The sequence below is a fragment of the Anneissia japonica genome, unplaced genomic scaffold (genome assembly GCF_011630105.1).
Source record: "Anneissia japonica isolate Jap-2015-1 unplaced genomic scaffold, ASM1163010v1 scaffold997_len2565447_cov190, whole genome shotgun sequence".
NCBI lineage: Eukaryota > Metazoa > Echinodermata > Crinoidea > Comatulida > Comatulidae > Anneissia > Anneissia japonica.
This window is the reverse complement of record NW_022696369.1, coordinates 32831-55420: the sequence shown is the minus strand read 5'-3', so window position 1 is coordinate 55420 and position 22590 is coordinate 32831. Positions and strand designations below refer to the sequence as shown.

The 22590-nt window shown below is 34.2% G+C and overlaps 2 protein-coding genes across 2 annotated transcripts in view; both read right to left on the bottom strand.

Annotated features, from left to right (window-relative positions):
* The window catches only part of LOC117102031 (MAM and LDL-receptor class A domain-containing protein 1-like), a 23074-nt gene extending 15303 nt beyond the window's left edge, over nucleotides 1-7771 (bottom strand). Inside the window, exons 1-3 of the mRNA XM_033242247.1 lie at nucleotides 7530-7771; nucleotides 5417-5682; nucleotides 4251-4341 (exon numbers count right to left, since the gene is read on the bottom strand). Of these exons, the coding sequence (XP_033098138.1) occupies nucleotides 4251-4341; nucleotides 5417-5682; nucleotides 7530-7740 (568 nt within the window). The 5' untranslated portion in view covers nucleotides 7741-7771. The remainder of the gene's footprint in view (nucleotides 1-4250; nucleotides 4342-5416; nucleotides 5683-7529) is intronic.
* A 13805-nt stretch (nucleotides 7772-21576) lies between these two features.
* The window catches only part of LOC117101931 (MAM and LDL-receptor class A domain-containing protein 1-like), a gene marked incomplete at its 5' end in the record, with an annotated part of 32422 nt that continues 31408 nt past the window's right edge, over nucleotides 21577-22590 (bottom strand). Inside the window, 2 exons of the mRNA XM_033242044.1 lie at nucleotides 21577-22086; nucleotides 22266-22525. Of these exons, the coding sequence (XP_033097935.1) occupies nucleotides 21790-22086; nucleotides 22266-22525 (557 nt within the window). The remainder of the gene's footprint in view (nucleotides 22087-22265; nucleotides 22526-22590) is intronic.

The following is a 22590-nucleotide window of genomic DNA, read 5'->3' as shown; positions in this document are numbered from 1 at the left end:
TCATTAACATAACATACACTGAGGATCGCCAACGAATTGGGTGGGTATTCACACTTTTACGATATGGTGAACTATTTCGATTAAAATGTTATAGTGATTATATAAGAATTAGATGAGTCACTGTCAATCAAACAATTCGCGGAAGAGGAATATTCAAAATATCGGTACTATTAATATGGGACTAATCAGATGACTGACGCCGTTCTCCATCAACAATTGATTTTATGTGCATTATTTATCTACAATTCTTATCTAGAGTATATACACTAAAGAATATTTACACTCACAATTTAAAAAAGAAGTTACCAACAACGACATCTAAATAGCCTGCTCTCTGTTTGAATAGTGATCGTAATTGAACAATAATGATGCAGCAACACGCTTGGTCAACTTGTAAAAATTCAGAGCCTTCTGTTGTTTGCCCATAAAACAAATTTTGGAGTGTTATACAGTACGATTTCAAAACATTGTCATGGCAATGAAACAGCTATAATATTGAAAACAAACAACTTGAAACAGAATCGGTGTACGAATTCAAATAAATATTTACAATAGATTTTAATTTTCAACTTGTTATCAAATTTTACGACCAATTTTTACATACATTTGTGAGTGCTGGTGTGTAATAGACATGCAACGCAAGCATTAGCGGTTAGCTGTATAATATCTTTGAATATCATTTTAGACTGATTCATTCATATGCTTGGTCATCTTGTAATCATTTAGAATTCAACAGTTTTTACTAATAGGGTCCGTATCTTTACACTTCTAGACGTAGTATCAAATTTTAGTTGCCATAGACCCGGTTTCATACACACTCGCTAAGTAAATTTCAAAGGAAACTGTTTTCCCCATTTTTCATATTATTAAATACTCCTATGCAATACTGTAGGCCCCTGGTATAAAATTGACAGATTAATTACAGGGCCGGCGGAACGTTTTTCAAAGTGGGGGGCCCCACTTATAAGCAGGCGCGTAACAGGGGTCTTGGGTCGGGGGGGGGGCGGCAAAGGTATTAATTTTCCCGGTTAGTAATTTACCGTATGAATTGGTGTGATACCAATGGAAAATTTTTTGTATTTTTAATTTTAATTTCGTCGGAATTTATCAAAACTCCCTAAATGTGCAATTTTTAGAGGGAATTGGCCTACCTCAACAAGAAATGCTCTTATGTTATATATGGCCACACTGGTTTTTTTTAAACTGAATATAAGCATTTTCCTTATGGCTTTACTTATTACAAACATATTCTTTCAACATCATTACACATTGAGGCCCCTCTTTTAGGTAAAACGATCTACCTTAAATTTTCTTTCTTGAGTTTGGGGCTATGTGTTATAACTTAGAAAGCAAAGGAGAGCAAGCACAAGCTTTAACATTAAAAAATGAGCGCGAAGCGCGCGAAAAATATTTGTTTTTTTAATTCTAATTTCGTCGGAATTGATCAAAACTCCCTAAAATGTGCAATTTTTAGAGGAAATTGGCCTACCTCAACAAAATATGCGATTTAAAATTTGAGATTTTCTAGCACTTTCCCGGGTTCAAGGTTCAAGGTTTTCCCCTCTTGAAATAGGTCAGGTAAATTTTTCTCATTTATGTGTGTATACATACATAAACAAATGAGTAGTTGCATGCGTATTCTTTTTTCCATGAATCGATAAATCCCAAAAGAAAGGGTGGTCCGGGGGTTCTCCCCTGGGAAAATTTTCCCTAGTGTATACATGCAATTCAATTTTTACAACAAAAGCCTAGGCCTAGTAGTACTCCCTACTGTACTTAAGCCTAGGCCTACACTAGTTTGATGTCGTCGGGTCGGTACAATTCTGTCTCTAAATGCAGCGTGATCACTAGGGAAAATCAAAATTCCCAAGATTGGGTCTAAAAAATCCGAAGATTGCTTTTAAAAACCCAAGATTCGCAAAATATTATTATTGCCTATATACATAAACTTCATTTAAAAGTCCTTCATTTTAAAGCTTTTTCAATGAATTATATACTGTACATTATTTTGTACCGTATAGGCCTTAACGAAGTGTCTGGATTTTCGAGACCAAAAACTCGTTCGCTTTGGGTCATACTATTAGAAGGCCTACTCTGTGCGTCCGTGGAAAATCCTTTTTGGTGACTAAAACGTGATATCATTTCCTCTGGCATTGTATGTTAGGCCAAGAGTTTGATGTTTGTGCGCAATTTCACCCATATATTAACAAAGTCAGTACTTCACACACACTAGGCCTATGGCCTACAATAGGATGCGCCATAGGCCTATATTTAAAAAAATACATTTTGTTAATTATTATTGGTTGGCCTGGGACCTACGCAGGCAGGCCAGCATTGCCGTCGAAAGTCCTGGGATTCGACGAAACGTCAGTGTACATGTTTACAAACGCCATATGATTGGAACATGGACCTATTCTTATTAATAGGTCCATGATTGGAATGAAAATAGACGCGCTGAATTTCGTTTGTTTTATGAAAGATAGTATTTATCGAACATTTTATCTATATAAAAACAAGATTAATATTGTAGAAATTGTATTTCTAAAGATTCATATATAATTCATATTTCATTTGGTAGACAATAAATATTCAGTAAGATACTAAAAACGATTATTAATCCTGAAATGTGCATCAAATCTCAGCTATTATTAATCAGTATGTATTAGGTTAAAGTCTTAAAATAATAATTTCGAATTAGGCCTAGTAAACAAATAATTGTAATTAAAGTTTAGGTTCCCATGATGTCCAATATGCTATATTTTGGGCTCTGACTTAATTTAACGATGGCGCTGTCAGTTGTAGTAATGACAATATTTGTGTTTTTTTTAGCCATGTAGTAAAAATAGTAGGGCCTACTATTATTTTCAGTGTACAAGATGAGATTCAAGAAGAAGTTCAGCTCCTACTTTATTTTGTAACAAGCAGCTCTATTTGTTTATATAGGCCTACTGGAAGATTCATAAATCAAGTTAAAACAAGACAACACTTCTTAAATGTATACATAAAGAAGCACAATACATAATTCTTTGTAAATTACTTTATAGGCCTATAATAGCTTGTTTTGTATTATAATAATAAATGTGTTGAGTATACTGATATTGATTATACGATGAGGTTTTTTTTTTGTCTGTCGATGTGATTTAAGCATGCTAATTCTCAGAAAATATTTTATATTACTACCTTTTATTACATAGGTTTTTTTCAAAACATAACTGCTTTTATAACCTTATATAGACCCATTAAACACAAAAACTGCTATGGCTTCGGGGGCTTCGCCCCCCACCCCACCGGGGCCCTTAGGTAGTCCCCTGGACCCCACGCCCAGAGAACCCCCCCACCCTTGAAATGACCTGGCTACAGGCCTGCTCTCTATCACTGAATTACCACAAGGTCGACTCATATAGCGTGCGATGGTTATGAGACTCGATGTACCTCGGTACTACCATATGCAGCAATAGTTCAAGTCTCACTAACGTCGCGTTAGTTGTTAACATGATCTTTTTTTTTTCTTTTTTTTTTAGCACAGTACTATTAATATTTTTATTTTTCGTATTTTTTTTACTTCATACATTTTAATAACTTTTTTTTTTAGCAATATCAACTTTGCTTCGCATTATAGCAGTGAGATATACATGAACAAGTTATGCTTTAATCACAGAATCACTATGAACTAAAAATGAACTGACTAAAGCAGGGTCGACTCACATAGCACGCAGTGGTTATATGTCTCTATTTCACCCTCTATTAACAGTGCAGCTATAGTTCGAGCCTTACTAACTTCGAGTTATTTTCCCTTTTTATTTTTACTAGCTGCTGTCTTTTTCGAATAATGTCCAGGCAAAGACCATATTAACGATGTGCATATCAAATTATAACATCTTTTGAATATTATTAGCAGTCATAGTTCGTGATTCCCTGATGTCAAGTTGCTTTTATTTTGTTTAACTTCATAATCTTCTTCATAATTTTCTGTATGATTTCATTTTTGTTTTCCGTGTGACTATGTTAGGTTTTTTTAAATTTCAACATTACTTCTCATTATAGCAAAGAGGACAGCCCTATGTTCTGTTTTATAAACAGATGTAGTAAGTTTTGTTATTATTATTATAAAAATAATTGCATTAAAAATACAATAATAATAATAATTAAATAATAATAATAATAATATCACATCGCCATCATCATCATCATCACCATTATAAACATGAATATGATGATAATAATAAAATAATAAGAGGTAATTAACTTACTCGATTGACACTCTCCATCGTAGACTTCCAAATTGTCTATACCGATGTAGGAATTAAACGAAATTGGTCCAACAGTGGCCTTGAATATGACCTGAAAATATCGGCATACCATTATAACTGTGATAATTTACAGCCTTGTCATATTTGAAGGAGCATTTTAAAGGCTTAAACTTGAGAATTACAATGATGATAATAATGATAATAATATAATTAATACTGATAATATTACTATTTCGTGGGTTTTCGTTATTGATAATATCAATAATGAAGATAATAATAATATAATTGTACTTTTAATTAGTAGAAATTTAAGGAGTGTCAATGATCACAATGGTGGTGGTGATGACCACAATGAATATCTCAGAACAAAATGAATAATTCATTCGTAATAAAAGTTTTTGTTTACTACCGTGAGTGGTAGCAAATGCAATTTTTATGGAACATTGTTTACAAATTAAAAATATACTATATTCTTTATGATGAATCTACAAAAGAAGTGGTGAGAAGGTGTAGTCTGAAAACAATCAGTATAATAGAGCGGCACTGCCTCAATAAGGACGGAAATATCACAAAAACCTTAATAAAATCCAAATTTGCAATACTTACAAGGAAAATGATTATAACTAGAGATTATGTTTAATAAAACTTGATTTTAGCTCAAATGAATCATGATAACAATTTTACTGTATGGTTTAGGTAATAATATTATTATTATGTCTATTACTATTATGTTTATTATTGTTATCATTATGATTATTGTTATCATTATTATTATGTTTATTATTATTATTATTATTATTATTATTATTATTATTATTATTATTATGTCTATTAATATCATTATTATGTCAGGTTACGATTCAGAATTTTTCCTCCTCAGATCATGGAGTTATTAGTGAAATATAATTTCCGAATATATATTTTTTTTTAATGTTTCACGATGTTCTGCGATTGCACACTTTGCGAAATGATCCACACTGAGGAATTCGTTAGAATCGAATCAAATTAGCTCATTACTATACTTTATAGTAATGACACATAAATATTGCATACCAAAATCACCATCATATATTCATATTTATTACAAATCGCCACTATCACAACCATCCACATCATTAATTATCATCAATACAATTGTAGTTTCAAAAACAGAATTTGCATCATACCTTAAATGAATCTGTTGGTTGATAGTCAATATATTCTGTGTTCCAGTAAGGTCCTTGTAGTCCCGATGAAATCCAAATGGGGTCACCAACACCGTGTGACTCGTTCTCTGTAATCACCTCAAACTGACCGACATATGGTCCCATTATGATGTAAGAAAATTGTATGCAGTAAGAGGATGGCCACCATGTCGGTGAGATTACCGGAGTTTTAAAGCGAGCGACCTGTCCAGGACGTCTGCCGCGTGCATTAATAAACATGTTATAATCTGAGGCAAATAAAAAAGAATTAATAGTGATAATAATTATGCATAATATAAATTAATTATTAGCAAAATTTATCAACAATTATAGTAATAGTAATAACAATAATAGGTCTAATAATATTTATTGAGCAGTCACTCTATAGATTGCATACCTCCACCCCGTGCCTGAATACCGAACAATACACAGGCCATGTATTGTTTTTATATTATATTATAATAAATACACTTATATATAATTATATAATAATATACTTATATTATAATTTTATATTATAATAAATATATAAATAGATAAAACAATGGGCTATTCCATTGTTTTCTGCCCCGCGCCTAGCCTGAATACCGAACAATACGCAGCAGGCAGGCTAATTTTCGTTAACTTGACTTTGTACTTTGGCATCTTTTCTTCCAAAAATTTAATCAACTCTTTCTTCTAAAAATATATACCATTCCAATATTTTTTGTTTCTCTTTTGTGGCAAAAATTACCACATTTATTCATCAATATAATTATAATTCATAATTGAATTAATACATTTACAAATGAAATACCGGTAGGAATTGATTTTGTACATTGCTTTAAAGTTGTAGGTAACCATTCATTTTCCTCCCTTTTCGTGGTTTTCATAATTTTCTTCTAGACATAGATGAAGAAACATTAATTTCTTTTCTTATTTTAAATATTTTTTAAAACTATGATACAGTAAACATAATCATTGTGTTACCGAATACCTGACACTACAAACTTCCTTTTGTTGCGTGTTTAACAAGAAGCAAAGTAAAACATTAATGTCCTCGTTAACTTATAAAGACAATTCGCACATCAATTACACAGTATTATTATATTATAAACATTATGCGAGACATTGTACATATTTTCTGATATTATGTTCAGTTATAAAAAAAAAGCCTTTCATTTGTTAACGTTTTTTAAGACGTATGCTTTAAATAGGCCTATACAAAATAACCTTAATAAAAATATATGATCGACATAAACATTTCCCGTTTCAAGGACAATATTTTTAAAGTTTGCTTTATACCATATTTTCTTTAACTAAAATTATTAATGTATTCCATAGTTAGTTCCTTTGCTTCTACACACTCAAAAAAGAGATGTGCTTAATTTTCAACAACATTCTTACATCGTTGCATTTTCCATCTGTACAACTTGTCTTGGTAGGAACAATATTACGTATTACTTTAAAGTTTATTTTCTCTAATGTCCCTCACCTTCCTTGCCCAGGTCGGTACCCAGTGGATTTCAGTATCAAAATAAAATTGCCATTTCATTTGACATTTTGTGGGTTTTCTATTCCCCTTTTCATAAATACCAATATATTTTGTAATTACACCATCGTGGCAATATTTACTTTTAATTTTTCCGATAATGCCTTTTGAGGAAAAACTGTTCAAATATTAGCATTCCATTAAATTTTGTGACGATCATTAGTTTTTGCGTAACAGACAGACAGACATAATAGGAAGACAGATAGACAGCGGTGAATTCATACTCAGTAACTTCCTTTGGTGGAGACAACAACAGTAATGATAGTGGTAATGGTAACCGTATGGCTAGTGATCAATTGGTAAGCGTATTGGTAGTGGTAATGGTAACAGTAAATTTAAGGTTGAGTGTAAGAATAAGAAAAAAAATAAGGATAATATTAACGATAATATTCATAATAGAGAATATAGTAACAGTGAACATAATATTTTGAAGATTTAATTGTCTCTTACAGCAAAGCTCACTTTAAGTGGCAGTTTATGACAGTAAAATGCAGAAGTTTAGTATTAGACCTACACAAAATTAGTTTATACTTGAAATAAAACTTTAAATAGGAGTGTTCGAACCTCTATTCCATACAGGTGGACTTTCGTAGTTCCTTGACCATTGAAAATCATCATTCAGATCTTGCGATATGTCTCTGTAGCAAGTCCATTCGAAGTCACAACTAAAATAAGACTGTGGATTAGCCCAAACCGATGTCGTTTGTGCTTGGCTCAATTGACAATCGAGAACGATAGAAACAAGCAGAAATGCCCAATAAGCAGCAAAATTCATCTTGTCAAAGCAACAGGCTTACAACACATAAATGTCGTTTTCAAATAGGGCCTAAATATTTTAATATAGTTTCCTGTTCATCAAAGAGAAAATAAACAAGGTAGATTGGTTAATATTAATCACGTGATTGTATACAATAGTAAAATTTAAACAGAAAATCCACAAAAGAACGAGTCAGGTGCAACGGGCCGAACTCCAAATAAAAGTATGCCTAGGGCCTACTGGTGTATAGGCCTATTCATGTCATTTCAAAATGAAATTTTAAAATGGCGTCCTATCTGGTAACATATGAAAGAACGTAGGTACGTTGAAAGAAAGATTACATGGCTTTATATTAAGTGATTGAAAGTGAGCCAACAAGGCGCCTTCAAGCCTATGGACTGCATATACACATCATACACACACTGTGCGCGTTTAGAATTACTGGCAGTTGATCTGGCATTATTAAGTCTTTTTATGGGGAGATTCAATACTTAAATTCAAGAATTTGAGTAAGGATAGTCATTAATTATGTAATGAAGTTTGACTACATCTTAAGTAAATTTGATATTGACGTATACTTTGTGAATGTGTCATTGTGCCGTCTTCATAAAAAAAAATGAAAGTTTTATCAAGATACTACGAAAGCCTATTCGTGCCACTTAAGTACGGTATATAAAATCATCAAAATGTAATCCGAAATTTCGGATTAGTAATCCGAAATAACGGATTAGTAATCCGTTATTTCGAATTAGTAACTCTTTATTTCGGATTACTAATCAGAAATTTCGAATTAGTAATCCGTTATTTCGGATTAGTAATCGAAATAACGGATTAGTAATCCGTTATTTTGAATTAGTAACTCGTTATTTCGGATTACTAATCCGAAATTTGGAATTAGTAATTCGTTATTTCGAATTGGTAATCCGTTATTTCGGATTACTAATCCGAAATTTCGAATTAAGTAATTCGTTATTTCGAATTAGTAATTCGTTTTTTCGGATTACTAATCCGAAATAACAAATTACTAATTCGAAATTTCGGATTAGTAATTCGTTATTTCGAGTTAGTAATTCGTTATTTTGGATTACTAATTCGTTATTTCTAGTTAGTAATTCGTTATTTCGAATTACTAACTCGAAATAACGAATTACTAACTCGAAATAACGAATTAGTAATCCGAAATAACGAATTACTAACTCGAAATAACGAATTACTCAGGAGCGAGGACGTAGGCCTAGGCCTATTATAGAGAGAGAGAGAGTTGGGACGCGGTAACGTCTTGCCCTAGTTTTCACACGTTTCACTCGGTTTCAGTAATTTTGAAAGGAACACATGAATCATGCTGTCATAATAGCGTTGTTACAAATAAAAAGAACTAACATAATTGTCCATTTAATATTGGCATGTATTTAATAATCTATTCATTATTTACTACAGTGAGAAAAGAAAGAAAAACAGTATTTACACAGGATCTCAATAAATACCGTAGCTATTAATATGACGATTATGTCTTGCTGAGCTATACTGGAAAAAGTCTAGTTTATCATAAATTATAGTGTACTGTATAATGTCTGTTTTTGCATTATTAATAAAAAAAAAATATTTTCATTAAAATCGAAATAACGAATTACTCAGGAGCGAGGACGTAGGCCTAGCCTATTATAGAGAGAGAGAGTTGGGACGCGGTAACGTCTTGCCCTAGTTTTCACACGTTTCACTCGGTTTCAGTAATTTTGAAAGGAACACATGAATCATGCTGTCATAATAGCGTTGTTACAAAGTGTATAAGAGACAGACATAATTGTCCATTTAATATTGGCATGTATTTAATAATCTATTCATTATTTACTACAGTGAGAAAAGAAAGAAAAACAGTATTTACACAGGATCTCAATAAATACCGTAGCTATTAATATGGCGATTATGTCTTGCTGAGCTATACTGGAAAAAGTCTAGTTTTTTTCCCTTCTTTTTCATGTTAAAGTCAGAAAATGAAGACCAGTGAATTTTCTAAGGAAGCTGAAAATTTACAGAGATGAAAGAGTGAGAGGTTGACTCTACAGCTCATCATTTTTACTCCATTGCGCTGCTTTCTTGTCAAATTCTCAATCAAAATATTAAAGATTAGATGTAATTTATAATAAATTGTAATAATTTTTCAAAAACTTAATAAAAACCCAGGCTGTCCCTGGTGTTACTTAGTGCATACAGTATTTATCAGTTTTAATTTACCAGTACTTCCCCAGTTCTTTATTAATTATTAATAGGCTAACCAGGTAGTGTCATTTAATTATTTCTACATTCTTGTTATCAATTACAATATTTTTATGATTTGTGGTGTTCTCGTGTTACAAATCAACGACTCATACACCCCTAAATTTAACAATCTTCTTTCGCAGAAGGTAGAGATCCGAAGGTTTAGTCGTGAGTTTCTTCCTATAATTAATAACTTCTCAGTAAGTAAATGAGGCCTAATAATCGTATTGAACGATGCCGAAAAATCTAAAAACAATATTTCAGCACAGTTATAATTAGGATAGTCAAGATGTGCATACACCTTATGTGTGAGCGTCATAGCTGCGTCAACTACTCCTCTTTTCCCCCGATACTCAAATTGATTACTACCAATCACACCATTATTCATTAAGCATGTTATGCTTCACGTAACTTTATCCAAGCACTCCCGACATAAGTGCTACTTGTCCCCGCTTCGTGTGTAAAATCGCACCTATTCGCATCAGGAAGTATTGCTCGTGGGTATTGGATAACGATATACATGATTTCAAACATGACGTTGCCAAAAAACACAATAACGTACCTATGCATTGCACCAGCCTGGGGTCTTTGATATATGATAAAGTGTAAATGCCTATTGTAATCTAATCTCACGCCTTTCAAAATATGGGGTCGCGACCCAAATATTGGTTTACCAAACAAAATATACCTCGAATTGAAGCCCAATGGCTTACCTCGAGAAAAAAGGCCATCTCGAATTGAAGCCCCTATATTATTAATTTGCAAAAGTAGCCTCGACAAGAAACCTATAAGCTTCTTTTCAAGATAACATAGGCATTTTTCGAGATAGTACAATCCATTCACTCTACATGAATTTCAAGAACAAGAAAATATATTTAAAAAACACGCTTTGTTTAGGCCTATATAGTAGTTAGGTGATTTTATACCGGTTAATACACACCATGATACAGGATTGGATTGGATTTATTCGGTGTAAACACCATGGAGTCCAAGAAAGTCTAGAAGACTTATTTCCAGTGGGAGTCCTTCTAGTGGTCATTGGGCAGTAGTCCTACACCGGGAGACAATCCCCTACTCCTTTCCGAAGAGTGTACTGCGTTATTTAACGTGCACATGCAATGGCGTCGAGAGGGGGAAGGGGTCGCTGCCCCGGGGCCCGGGTCTACTGGGGGGCCCGGACCAAGATGAAAAATTTTCGGGGTAAGAACAAAATCTCCATATGGTCCGAGCCCAAGCCAGGATGAAAACTTTTGTTGTCAGATTTAGGAGGAGACTTAATTTGGGGAGCGGCCGAGTGGGGGTCCCAAGTGAAGTGGGGCCCATGTGAGGTGTTGCCCCGGGGCCCTTACTGGCTCTCGACGCCACTGCACATGGCCATAAATGCACACGGGACAGACGGCTTAAACGTCTCATCCGCTATTGTAACTTGTATTTTCAGCCCTACAGCTGAAACGCAAGGAGAGGCAGTGATGGGAATTAAACCGGGGACCTAGAGATCTCCACTGTTAGGCGCACGTACACACACAGTGGCTACCACCAGATTAGCCGACTGAGCTAAGCAGCTCTCTATTGATGTTACAGATTGATGTTACAGTGGCCCTATTTATTGTTTTATAGTTATGTAATTCCTAAAGTTTAGAGCATTCATTTTTAAAAGCAGCTCCCTCCCCAACGCTTGACTTTGCAAAAGTAGCTTCGAAGTTTTCCCTACTCTGTTCAGTATAGGCATATTTTTCTCAATTTTATATATTTTTGACGTCTACTCATCCCATGCACGACGTAAATCGCTTGTAATTATTTGTTAATATTCGCAATTTCCATTAATTCCATTTATTTATAATATACCGGTAACATTTATATTTTATGGTAAAAAATTAGTATTTCCAATGCCCAATAATATTATAGACTTTTAAAATTTTGCGCTATAGACCTACATTATTTCTTATACGTTTAAATTTATTTATGTATTATTTTCCTTTTGATATACATACATACACACATACACATATACATACACACATACATACATACATACATACATACATACATATATATCATATATAATATATATATATAGGCCTATTATAGAAAAATAAATGAAAGCAATACTTAAATATTAACAAATGATGCTACTATTATATTAGCATATCAAAAGGTCCCTGCGAGTTGGCATCGACAAAATTAACAAGAAATATACAACGTTTATGGATTTGAGATTTGTTGGTAAAATATGTGAAGAATCTCTGACCATATCATATTTACATATAAAGTAATTGTCTTCATACTGCACATTGCTAATAGTCAGCCTACGAATTTATTATACTGATTTTTGTTTTACTGTACTCTAGTTCTTAAAGAAAATTAGGTGCAGCCCTCAATGTTAAGTCAAAAATATACTGTGGCCTTTCGTCCTATTTTTATGCCCATCCCTGCAATACACTTCTTTTAGAACACCAAACATGAATGAAATGAGAGAAAAAGAATTACAATTAAATACATTTATTAACAACATCAAATTAAAGTTATTCTACAATATTTATTGGATGTTGAAAATTCACAGGTCTTCATTTTCTGACTTTAACATGAAAAATTAAGGAGGTAAAAAAACAGTTTTAGCCGTAGGTGATTTATATAAAAACTTAGTGAGGTTGATTGGGTTTAATTTCAACTGTATGCATCATCACTAAATTGCTATCACAAAAAAAATAAATAAAAGGGATACAGGTTCCCTGGTGTTACTTAGTGCATACAGTATTTATCAGTTTTAATTTACCAGTACTTTCCCAGTTCTCTATTAATTATTAATTTGCTAACCAGGTAGTGTCATTCAATTATTTCTACATTCTTGTTATCAATTACAATATTTTTATGATTTGTGATGTTCTCGTGTCACAAATCAACGACTCACACACCCCTAAATTTAACAATCTTCTTTCGCAGAAGGTAGAGATCCGAAGGTTTCATAATTAATAACTTCTCAGTAAGTAAATGAGGCTTAATAATCGTATTGAACGATGCCGAAAAATCTAAAAACAATATTTCAGCACAGTTATAATTAGGATAGTCAAGATGTGCATACACCTTATGTGTGAGCGTCATAGCTGCGTCAACTACTCCTCTTTTCCCCCGATACTCAAATTGATTACTACCAATCACACCATTATTCTATAAGCATGTTATGCTTCACGTAACTTTATCCAAGCACTCCCGACATAAGTGCTACTTGTCCCCGCTTCGTGTGTAAAAGCGCACCTATTCGTATCAGGAAGTATTGCTCGTGGGTATTGGATAACGATATACATGAATTCAAACATGACGTTGCCAAAAAAAACACAATAACGTACCTATGCATGTTGTACAGTACCAGCCTGGGGTTTTTGATATATGATAAAGTGTAAATGCCTATTGTAATTTAATCTCACCCTTTCAAAATATGGGGTCGCGACCCAAATATTGGTTTACCAAACAAAATATACCTCGAATTGAAGCCCAATGGCTTATCTCGAGAAAAAAGGCCATCTCGAATTGAAGCCCCTATATTAGTTTGAAAAAGTAGCCTTTTCTTTTCAAGATAACATGGGCATTTTTCGAGATAGTACAATCCATTCACTGTACATGAATTTCAAAACAAGAAAATAAATTTAAAAACACGCTTGGTTTAGGCCTATAGTAGTTAGGTGATTTTATACCGGTTAATACACTCCATGATACAGGATTGGATTTGATTTATTCGGTGTAAACACAATGGAGTCCAAGAAAGTCTAGAAGACCTATTTCCAGTGGGGGTCCTTCTAGTGGTCATTGGGCTGTACACCGGGAGACAATCCCCTACTCCTTTCCGAAGAGTGTACTGCGTTATTTAACGTGCACATGGGCCATAAATGCACACGGGACCGACGGCTTAAACGTCTCATCCGCTATTGTAACTTGTATTTTCAGCCCTACAACTGAAACGCAAGGAGAGGCAGTGATGGGAATTGAACCGGGGACCTAGAGATCTCCACTTTTAGGCGCACGTACACACACAGTGGCTACCACCAGATTAGCCGACTGAGCTAAGCTGCTCTCTATTGATGTTACAGTGGCCCTATTTATTGTTTTATACAGTACTTATAATTCCTAAAGTTTAGAGCATCCATTTTTAAAGCAGCTCCCTCCCCAACTCTTGACTTTGCAAAAGTAGCTTCGAAAAGAAGCCCATCTTGAAAAGAAGCCCATCCAAAGTTCATAAAAAAAAGCCCATGGCTTCAATTCGAGGTTTTTACGGTATAGACATAAACGTAAAACAGAAACGGTGTCATGTGACCTAAAACAATAGCATTTTCTCAATAAATTTCAAATGTATTTTGGTTGGTTAATATAATAGTAACCATATCAAATATATTATTTAAAGTTTGAAAATATTTTCTGCAAAAAAGCCCATCATATATTTTCGAGATTTTGGGTTAGTCAGGCTTGGGCCACAAAAGTTTTTTTTTTTAACTTGAGGTCCAAAATTTTTTTTTTCACAATTAAAAAAATAATGGAGAAAAAAAAAACACTTTAAATCTGAGAGTGCAATTTCCAGCATCTAGAGGTGCTCTAATTATAACATGTTTTACACCAGTCTTAACCATTGCGGCACTGAGGCGGGTTGACTCTCTATTTGTAAAAGTTCCTCCCCACCCTTCCTATTAAGATTTCCTAGATCGGCCACTGATAATAGTAAGCAAAAATCGATATAGGCCTAATAGTAATATCAATGTCAAGTAAATTCGGGTCCCGGCTAGTGTCTGAGATTGCACAAGCTGGGTCCTAGAGAAAAAAAGTTTGAGAAGAGGGCCTGTAATCGCTCTTGGTCTCGAAGAACGATATTTAAGAATCTAAAGTAAAGATGCAGGCTTTTGTTTGACATGTAATCTTTGTACAATTATTATAATTCAGTTTACTTCGATGCCGACAAGTTGCTATCTATATTCTTGACATCATTATCTTATAAATATTTGATCCAATACATATATTTTTCCCACGATATATTCGTTTTGGTGAATAATGTATTGTTGCAGTTGGGTCACGTTCCTCTGGTCTCTGCACCAAAGCTTGGCTAAGTTTGTCATTTTGTCCCTCGCCGAGATGTTACTAATGTTATTATATGTTATTATAGTTGTTAGAATATATAACATATTATTATCATTATCGTAATCATCAGTAGTAGTAGCGGTAATAGTAGTAGTAGTGGTAGAGTAGTATTTTAATATTAGTAGACTTATATTATTATTATCATATTACTGTATTATCATTATTATTATCATCATCATCATCATCATCCTTATTATTATTATTATTATTATTATTATTAAAATAGTAAACTACAAGTTGCCTGGGCAGGCAGGCCTGTACGCAGGGAGGGGGAGGGGTGCGTACGCAATCCCCTTCCCCACCCAAATCACCAAAAGGCCACATTTTCCGGGGTAGAAAATTCAAGACACACTCTCACACGTTCCAGAAATCCATCCATCAAAATTTATAATCCATTAAGTCTGTGAGCTCCATTTCCGGCCATCTATAGGTGCCATAATCATAATTTTGTTCCTAACTCCAACCATGGTGGGGCCGCGGCCGGCTGAGGTGGGTGCACCCGGGCCTCTATTTCTTCGAATGTCCCTCACTGGACACCCCCTCTATTTTGAATTCCTGGATCGGCCACGGTCCCTATTATTATCCCTGGCCCATAAGAGTGGTGGACGTATTCGCTTCAAGACAACAACAAAGGGATTTATTGTTTTCCCTACTCTGTTCAGTATAGGCATATTTTTCTCGATTTTATATATTTTTGACGTCTACTCATCCCATGCACGACGTAAATCGCTTGTAATTATTTGTTAATATTCGCAATTTCCATTAATTCCATTTATTTATAATATACCGGTAACATTTACATTTTTATGGTAAAAATTTAGTATTTCCAATGCCCAATAATATTATAGACTTTTTAAATTTTGCGCTATAGACCTATATTATTTCTTATACGTTTAAATTTATTTATATATTATTTTCCTTGTGCTATATATACATACATATATATCATATAATATACATATATATATATATATATATATACATATATATATATAGTATAAGAGACAGATATATATCTGATCGATTTAGTCGATGATGTTCCACGTATGTCTCGATTGTATAAAATAACACTGCAGTTGTTAACGCCGGACACTTTGACATAATTTGAGACATGTACATTTATTCAACGAAATTTTCGGCAGCACCTGCTGCCTTCGTCAGCGTAAGAGTGTCTGAAGGAAGAGAAATGAAAGCAATACTCAAATATTAACAAATGATGCTACTATTATATTAAGCATAACCTATCAAAAGGTCCCTGCGTGTTGGCATCGACAAAATTAACAAGAAATATAACGTTTATGAATTTGAGATTTGTTGGTAAAATATGTGAAGAATCTCTGACCATACCATATTTACATATAAAGTAATTGTCTTCATACTGCACATTGCTAATAGTCAGCCTACGAATTTATTACTGATTTTTGTTTTACTCGTAGAAAAACGAGACGGTATTATTAACCAAACGATAGAATGTTGGTGCTAAAAGGCTTACTATCTATTATAAGCTTTTATGATTATTTTAGCGATTGTACAGTATTATAAATGACACAAAGTACATTACTGCAATTAAACAACATAAAGCCGACCTCTATTTGTTATTGCCTATTTAGTTAAGTTCAGCAATTCCTTGCCGTGCCACTAGGGTTCATAAGGCTGGAGTCTATTCGCAGTTTCTGTAGCGTGAAGTGGATGAGAGTGTAGTACTCACCCTGGGTGGGACGCTGGTCCACCACAGAGGCTACTCCCAGCAATTTGCTACCCATTTATACAACTGGGTAGACTAAAGCAATTTACACAAGGTGCCTTTCTTAAGGACATATATGCGAAATGTACGTCAGCAAAGGAGGTTGAGGAACCAAACCATTTCCAGTGCGCCAAAGCTTTCACTGTTTGTCATACTGGGCCTACATTAATTTTATATTTATTGCTGCGAAGCAGCCAATTCATATTCTTGACAGCAATTTGACCTCTGAAAGGTCATTGTTTGTCAAAAAACAAGGGCCTAAGACGACTGAAAAGCGGAGTTTTCTTCTTTCGTTCTGCCGGGTAAAATACTTTAGGCGACGTTTGTAGACTAACCTACACCATGGAGGAAATATATTAAGATATTAATATACTTCCTCCATGCCTACACCATGGAGGTATAAAAATTATACCTCCATGCCTACACGTACCAACGTCCGCATGTCGCGCTAGCCTTATCCAGGTCTAGACTAACTAGGATGGTATAGGCCTAGCCTTGATGGGACGAAGGTCCCAATGAAAAACAACGTCACTCCTTGATAGCTAACGTTTGTCTATTTAACGTCACAATAATTCATTATTAGACCTATACAGTAGTTGTTTTTTGAATTGTACTCCACAAATCTCAGCCGATACCTCGCACAACTCGTTAACGTCTCGTATCTATTGTCGTGACGTCAAGGCTCACTGGCTCACGCTTGCGATGTCTCGCACTTGTGATCAAATAACACGCTGGCTCGCACTTTGGCAACACTCTTTGGCAGTCAACTCGCCCCTGGAAACTTGCCCCATAAAAAAATGTACACTTCCTAGACCATGCAATCTTCAAAATAAAAAATGTAACCTTTGATAATCAACTACATTTTCCACATACATAGAAATTTTTGAAACTTTATTAAAAAAAACCTAAACCATAATTCACCACTATAGACACTTTTTGACAAAAATGAAAAATAACGACTTTGTTACCCAATGAGAAGTGTTCTAATATAGACAATGGGTCGTGTCTCATATTATTTGTTATATTTTTATTATACATTATTTTCACTTGATTCGCATAAATAATTTTGTTCGAAGAACATTTATATGCAGTTGTACTTCGCAGCACTTCACTTGCAATTTGCAATTTCTAGTCTAAAATCTTATCCACTGTATAACGTTTACAACTTTTAATCCCTACGCATTAGACCTTTTCCGCTAAGTCCTGTCCATGGATATTAATTGTTACGAAGGTTCCACAAAAACATTAGCGTAAATGTAGGCCTACGTAAACATGTGCGTTTGTCAGACACATGCATATTCCTGGCCTTATTCTGATCCGGGTCAGTTGTTAAGTTTAATTGGCACTCCAGAAAGATCCATTGTACGGAAGCCCGTTAGTGTCACCAGTGAATTAAAATTTCAGATCCATTATGTGGCGGCCGCCAGATAATTACGTGGCGGCCGAAATTATCCAGCAAATACAAGACCTTATTATAACATTCACATGAGTTTTGAACGTTGCATTTAGGTAATGTCAGAATTTTTCATACCTTTACCTTCATTTTACAAAACAAAAGTTACCATGCATAAAGTTCAAATAAGTCATGGTTATATAATTATAAAAATGTCAATTGTGAGTTCAATGAAGTTCTATTTTCTCACAATGTGAGCAGCAACTTTGACCTCAAACATCAATTAATCAATTTTTTATTTTAAACAAATTTCCATATAAAAGTAAATAGAACACCACCCTCTTTATATGCAGTTGTACTTCGCAGCACTTCACTTGCAATTTGCAATTTCTAGTCTAAAATCTTATCCACTGTATAACGTTATAACTTTTAATCCCCTACGCATTAGACCTTTTCCGCTAAGTCCTGTCCATGGATATTAATTATTACGAAGGTTCCACAAAAACAATAGCGTAAATGTAGGCCTACGTAAACACGTGCGTTTGTCGGACACATGCATATTCCTGGCCTTATTCTGATAGGTCAGTTGTTAAGTTTAATTGACACTCCGGAAAGATCCATTGTACGGAAGCCCGTTAGTGTCACCAGTGAATTAAAATTTCAGATCCATTATGTGGCGGCCGCCAGATAATTATGTGGCGGCCGAAATTATCCAGCAAATACAAGACCTTATTATAACATTCACATGAGTTTTGAACGTTGCATTTAGGTAATGTCAGAATTTTTCATACCTTTACCTTCATTTTACAAAACAAAAGTTACCATGCATAAATTTCAAATAAGTCATGGTTATATAATTATAAAAATGTCAATTGTGAGTTCAATGAAGTTCTATTTTCTCACAATGTGAGCAGCAACTTTGACCTCAAACATCAATTAATCAATTTTTTATTTTAAACAAATTTCCATATAAAAGTAAATAGAACACCACCCTCCCCCATCTCTCCTAACCCCACCCCCAAAAAACAGAAAAATTCTTGGACCATATAATATGAAGTACGGTAGTTTTCTCCACCTACTGTGCATCTTAGAATTATAAACACTGCTACTGGTCAGTAATACGTTCTATGAATTTATATACTGACTTTTGCACATACTTGTACTGCTACGCCATACTCACCAAACATAGCAATTTGAGTTGAAAATATCTATCTTCTTAAGATTATGTTACATTTTGCTTCCTTCACCAATTGTACATTCATGTTAATAAAGAAGAAGTACAACACAGTAGCTCTTAATTCAAATCAAACAACAATTGCTGACCTACCATTCAAGGGCGTCGATCCGTGGTTAAAAGTGTGGGGGTGGACAAAATGAAAAATAAAGCCTCGGGCCGTAAGCCCAAGCCTTAGGTTTGGGACCAGGGGGGCGAAGCACCCGGAAGCTCTGGCGCCTATAACCTTTTAATTGTTTTTAAGCAATGCAATTAACATTTATTTCCATACGGAATTTTCAAAATATCCAGTGAGGGATTCAATAATTTAAAATAGAGCTGGGCCCAGAGAGGGACTTTTGCAGATGGAGAGTGTAGACCACCTCAGCCCCATCATGGTCGGGGCTGAGGTAAGAAAATTTATGATTATGGCACCTCTAGTTGGTCGGAAATCGCACTCTCAGACTGAATTTGAATATAATTTTCATTTTCTCCACTTTTAAATTTCGAAAGAAGAAAAAATTAGGGATGGTGGGCCGGCTAAGCCCCTTGAATCTGCTACTCAAATACTCATCATAAAAGTTTTTAAAATTATCCCTTTAGTCATAATTATGCCCGCTTATATATTTCGTGCAAAAACATTCATAACAATAATGATTTATTATCTACTGATTAGCTTGTGACGTATTCAAAATTTTAACCATGAAAAAAACAAATAACAAACTTAAGCAGTCATTGATTTAGTCTTTTTGCATGTACAGTACTTTTAAAATCAATTAAGAGGTTTTTGCTTTTCTCCTCTTTTTGAATTTCACTTTTGTGTAAGCAATATTGCGACTACACTTTTGTGAGTGGAAATAATACCGTCTAATTTACGATCAAACAGGACTATGGAGATAGGGAGCACACAAAATATTAGTTAGCATTTTGATTTCACAAACATAAACGTGATTTACTTAATTTATCATTATCAGTGGCGGATCCAGGAAGAAAGCAAAATAGTGGGGCAGGGAGGGACTTGCACAATTCGGGAGAGTAGATCACCTCAACCCTACCATGGTTGGGGCTGAGGAAAGAAAATTTATGATTATGACACCTTTAGATTGCCGGAAATGGCACTCTCAGACCTAAATTCTAATTATAATTTTTCTTTTTTCCCCATTTTTTTTTTATAATTTTGAAAAATTTAGGGAGGCTGGTCGGCTCGGTACGGCCCTAATTGAATCCGCCACTGATTATTATGACGTCATTGCGAGATTGCGTCAACGTAACACTAGCGTTTTTAAACTTGTGGTATCACCGTACTTAAATAAATTTAAATAAATAGCCCTGTCCGAGCCAAAGGCTGTATAATTTTTTTTTTAATAAAGGCTACATAAAATTCAATTGACTAACTACAATTTTTTGACATTAGGAAAACCAGTAATCTATGTAGACCCTGTCTCTTATACACATCTTCAAAACTCTTACCTTTAGATTGCCGGAAATGGCACTCTCAGACCTAAATTCTAATTCTAATTTTTCTTTTTTCCCCATTTTTTTTTTATAATTTTGAAAAATTTAGGGAGGCTGGTTGGCTCGGTCCGGCCCTACTTGAATCCGCCACTGATTATTATGACGTCATTGCGTCAACGAACACTGGAGTTTGTAAAATTTTGGTATCACTAAATCGAAATAGATAGACATGTCCGTGTCAAAGGCTGTATAATTATTATTTAATAATGGCTATATAAAATTCAACTAACTAACTATATTTTTTTGAAATTAGGAAAAACAGTAATCCTATGTATGTAGATAATATTAAACACTAGTATATACGTACGGGTCATAATAATATACAAAAGGAATAAATCGTTTATAGTAGAAATTGTGCCCTTTTGAGTTTGTAAAAATATTGGCCTGATAAGCATACACGCTTCCAATTTTAACAACGTTTAGTACATTGTTTTCACAATAAATTTAGCCAACCGCTGCACCCATAAAATCGATCTAGTGGTTTCTGAGATGGTTACGAAATGTATAAACAATTGCGTTTTTACTCGGTTTTGATCCGCAAAATACGTACCGCACTTGGAAAACTGAACAGACAAAATTCATGAGTCATGCGTAATTGTTATTCTTTCCATTCGCTTTTAAAAGTGGGATTTTATTTAAAGATGATTGGTGAAAAGTGGGGGGGGGGGGCAAACGATATGATGTCCCCTACTTTGAAAAGTCCCCACCGATCGACGCCCATGCTACCATTTATTAGCTATTGTCTACTTAATGTCTATTTTCACATGTTTTGAAGATAATATTTAGACCTATATAGTTAAACACTTAATAAATGGTACAATTTGCTTCTTAAGCTTTTACAGTCTCATATACATCTACCTCATAATTTGCGTAAACATCAGAGTCGAAATTCCTTGTGGACGTAGTTCTTGGACCATCTTTTGGCTTGTTCATCCATGGCTTTTTGAATGTGACTAAAATTATGGCAATTGCAAAAATGACAACCAAAGGCACCACTGTTGCGGTAATAATGATGGCATTCGATTTTCTGTCATCGTTCAATGATGTGTTATCCGGATATATGTTGATGTCATCAACAGCAATTACTCCTAAACTTGATGGTCCAAGTACTGCTTCAAATAAGATCTAAAAATGACAAAATCAAAAACAGTTTATATATATTTTACACGAAACAACTCATCATTCAACTTTCTCACCAAAGTAATGTAATAGCATACACATGAAGTTCAACTTTTTTTTCTTCAGAGAACAACAATAAACAGAAGCCATTATATTTTAACAACAAATATAAATTAAACATTTACCGCAAACATTGTCATTGACGGGTTCACTTCCATTAGGTTAATCTGTTCCCATCCTTGTGTAGTTCCATTTTTTCCCCAAATCAGTTTCTTTTTATCGTGATTCCATCCTTCTTGAATAAAAACCCGCAAGTTTAGCTGTGGGTCGAAGTTCATATGAACGCTAAAACCGACGCTGATACTTCCATTGTAGTTAATGGGTGGTGTTTGAATACATGCTTTGTCTTCTTCACCACCTTCAACATACATGTAGGTAGAAGAATCTAAAAATTACAAGTAAAAGGTATTATAGAGGTAGGCTATTGCATTCAGTCACTGTCAACATAGC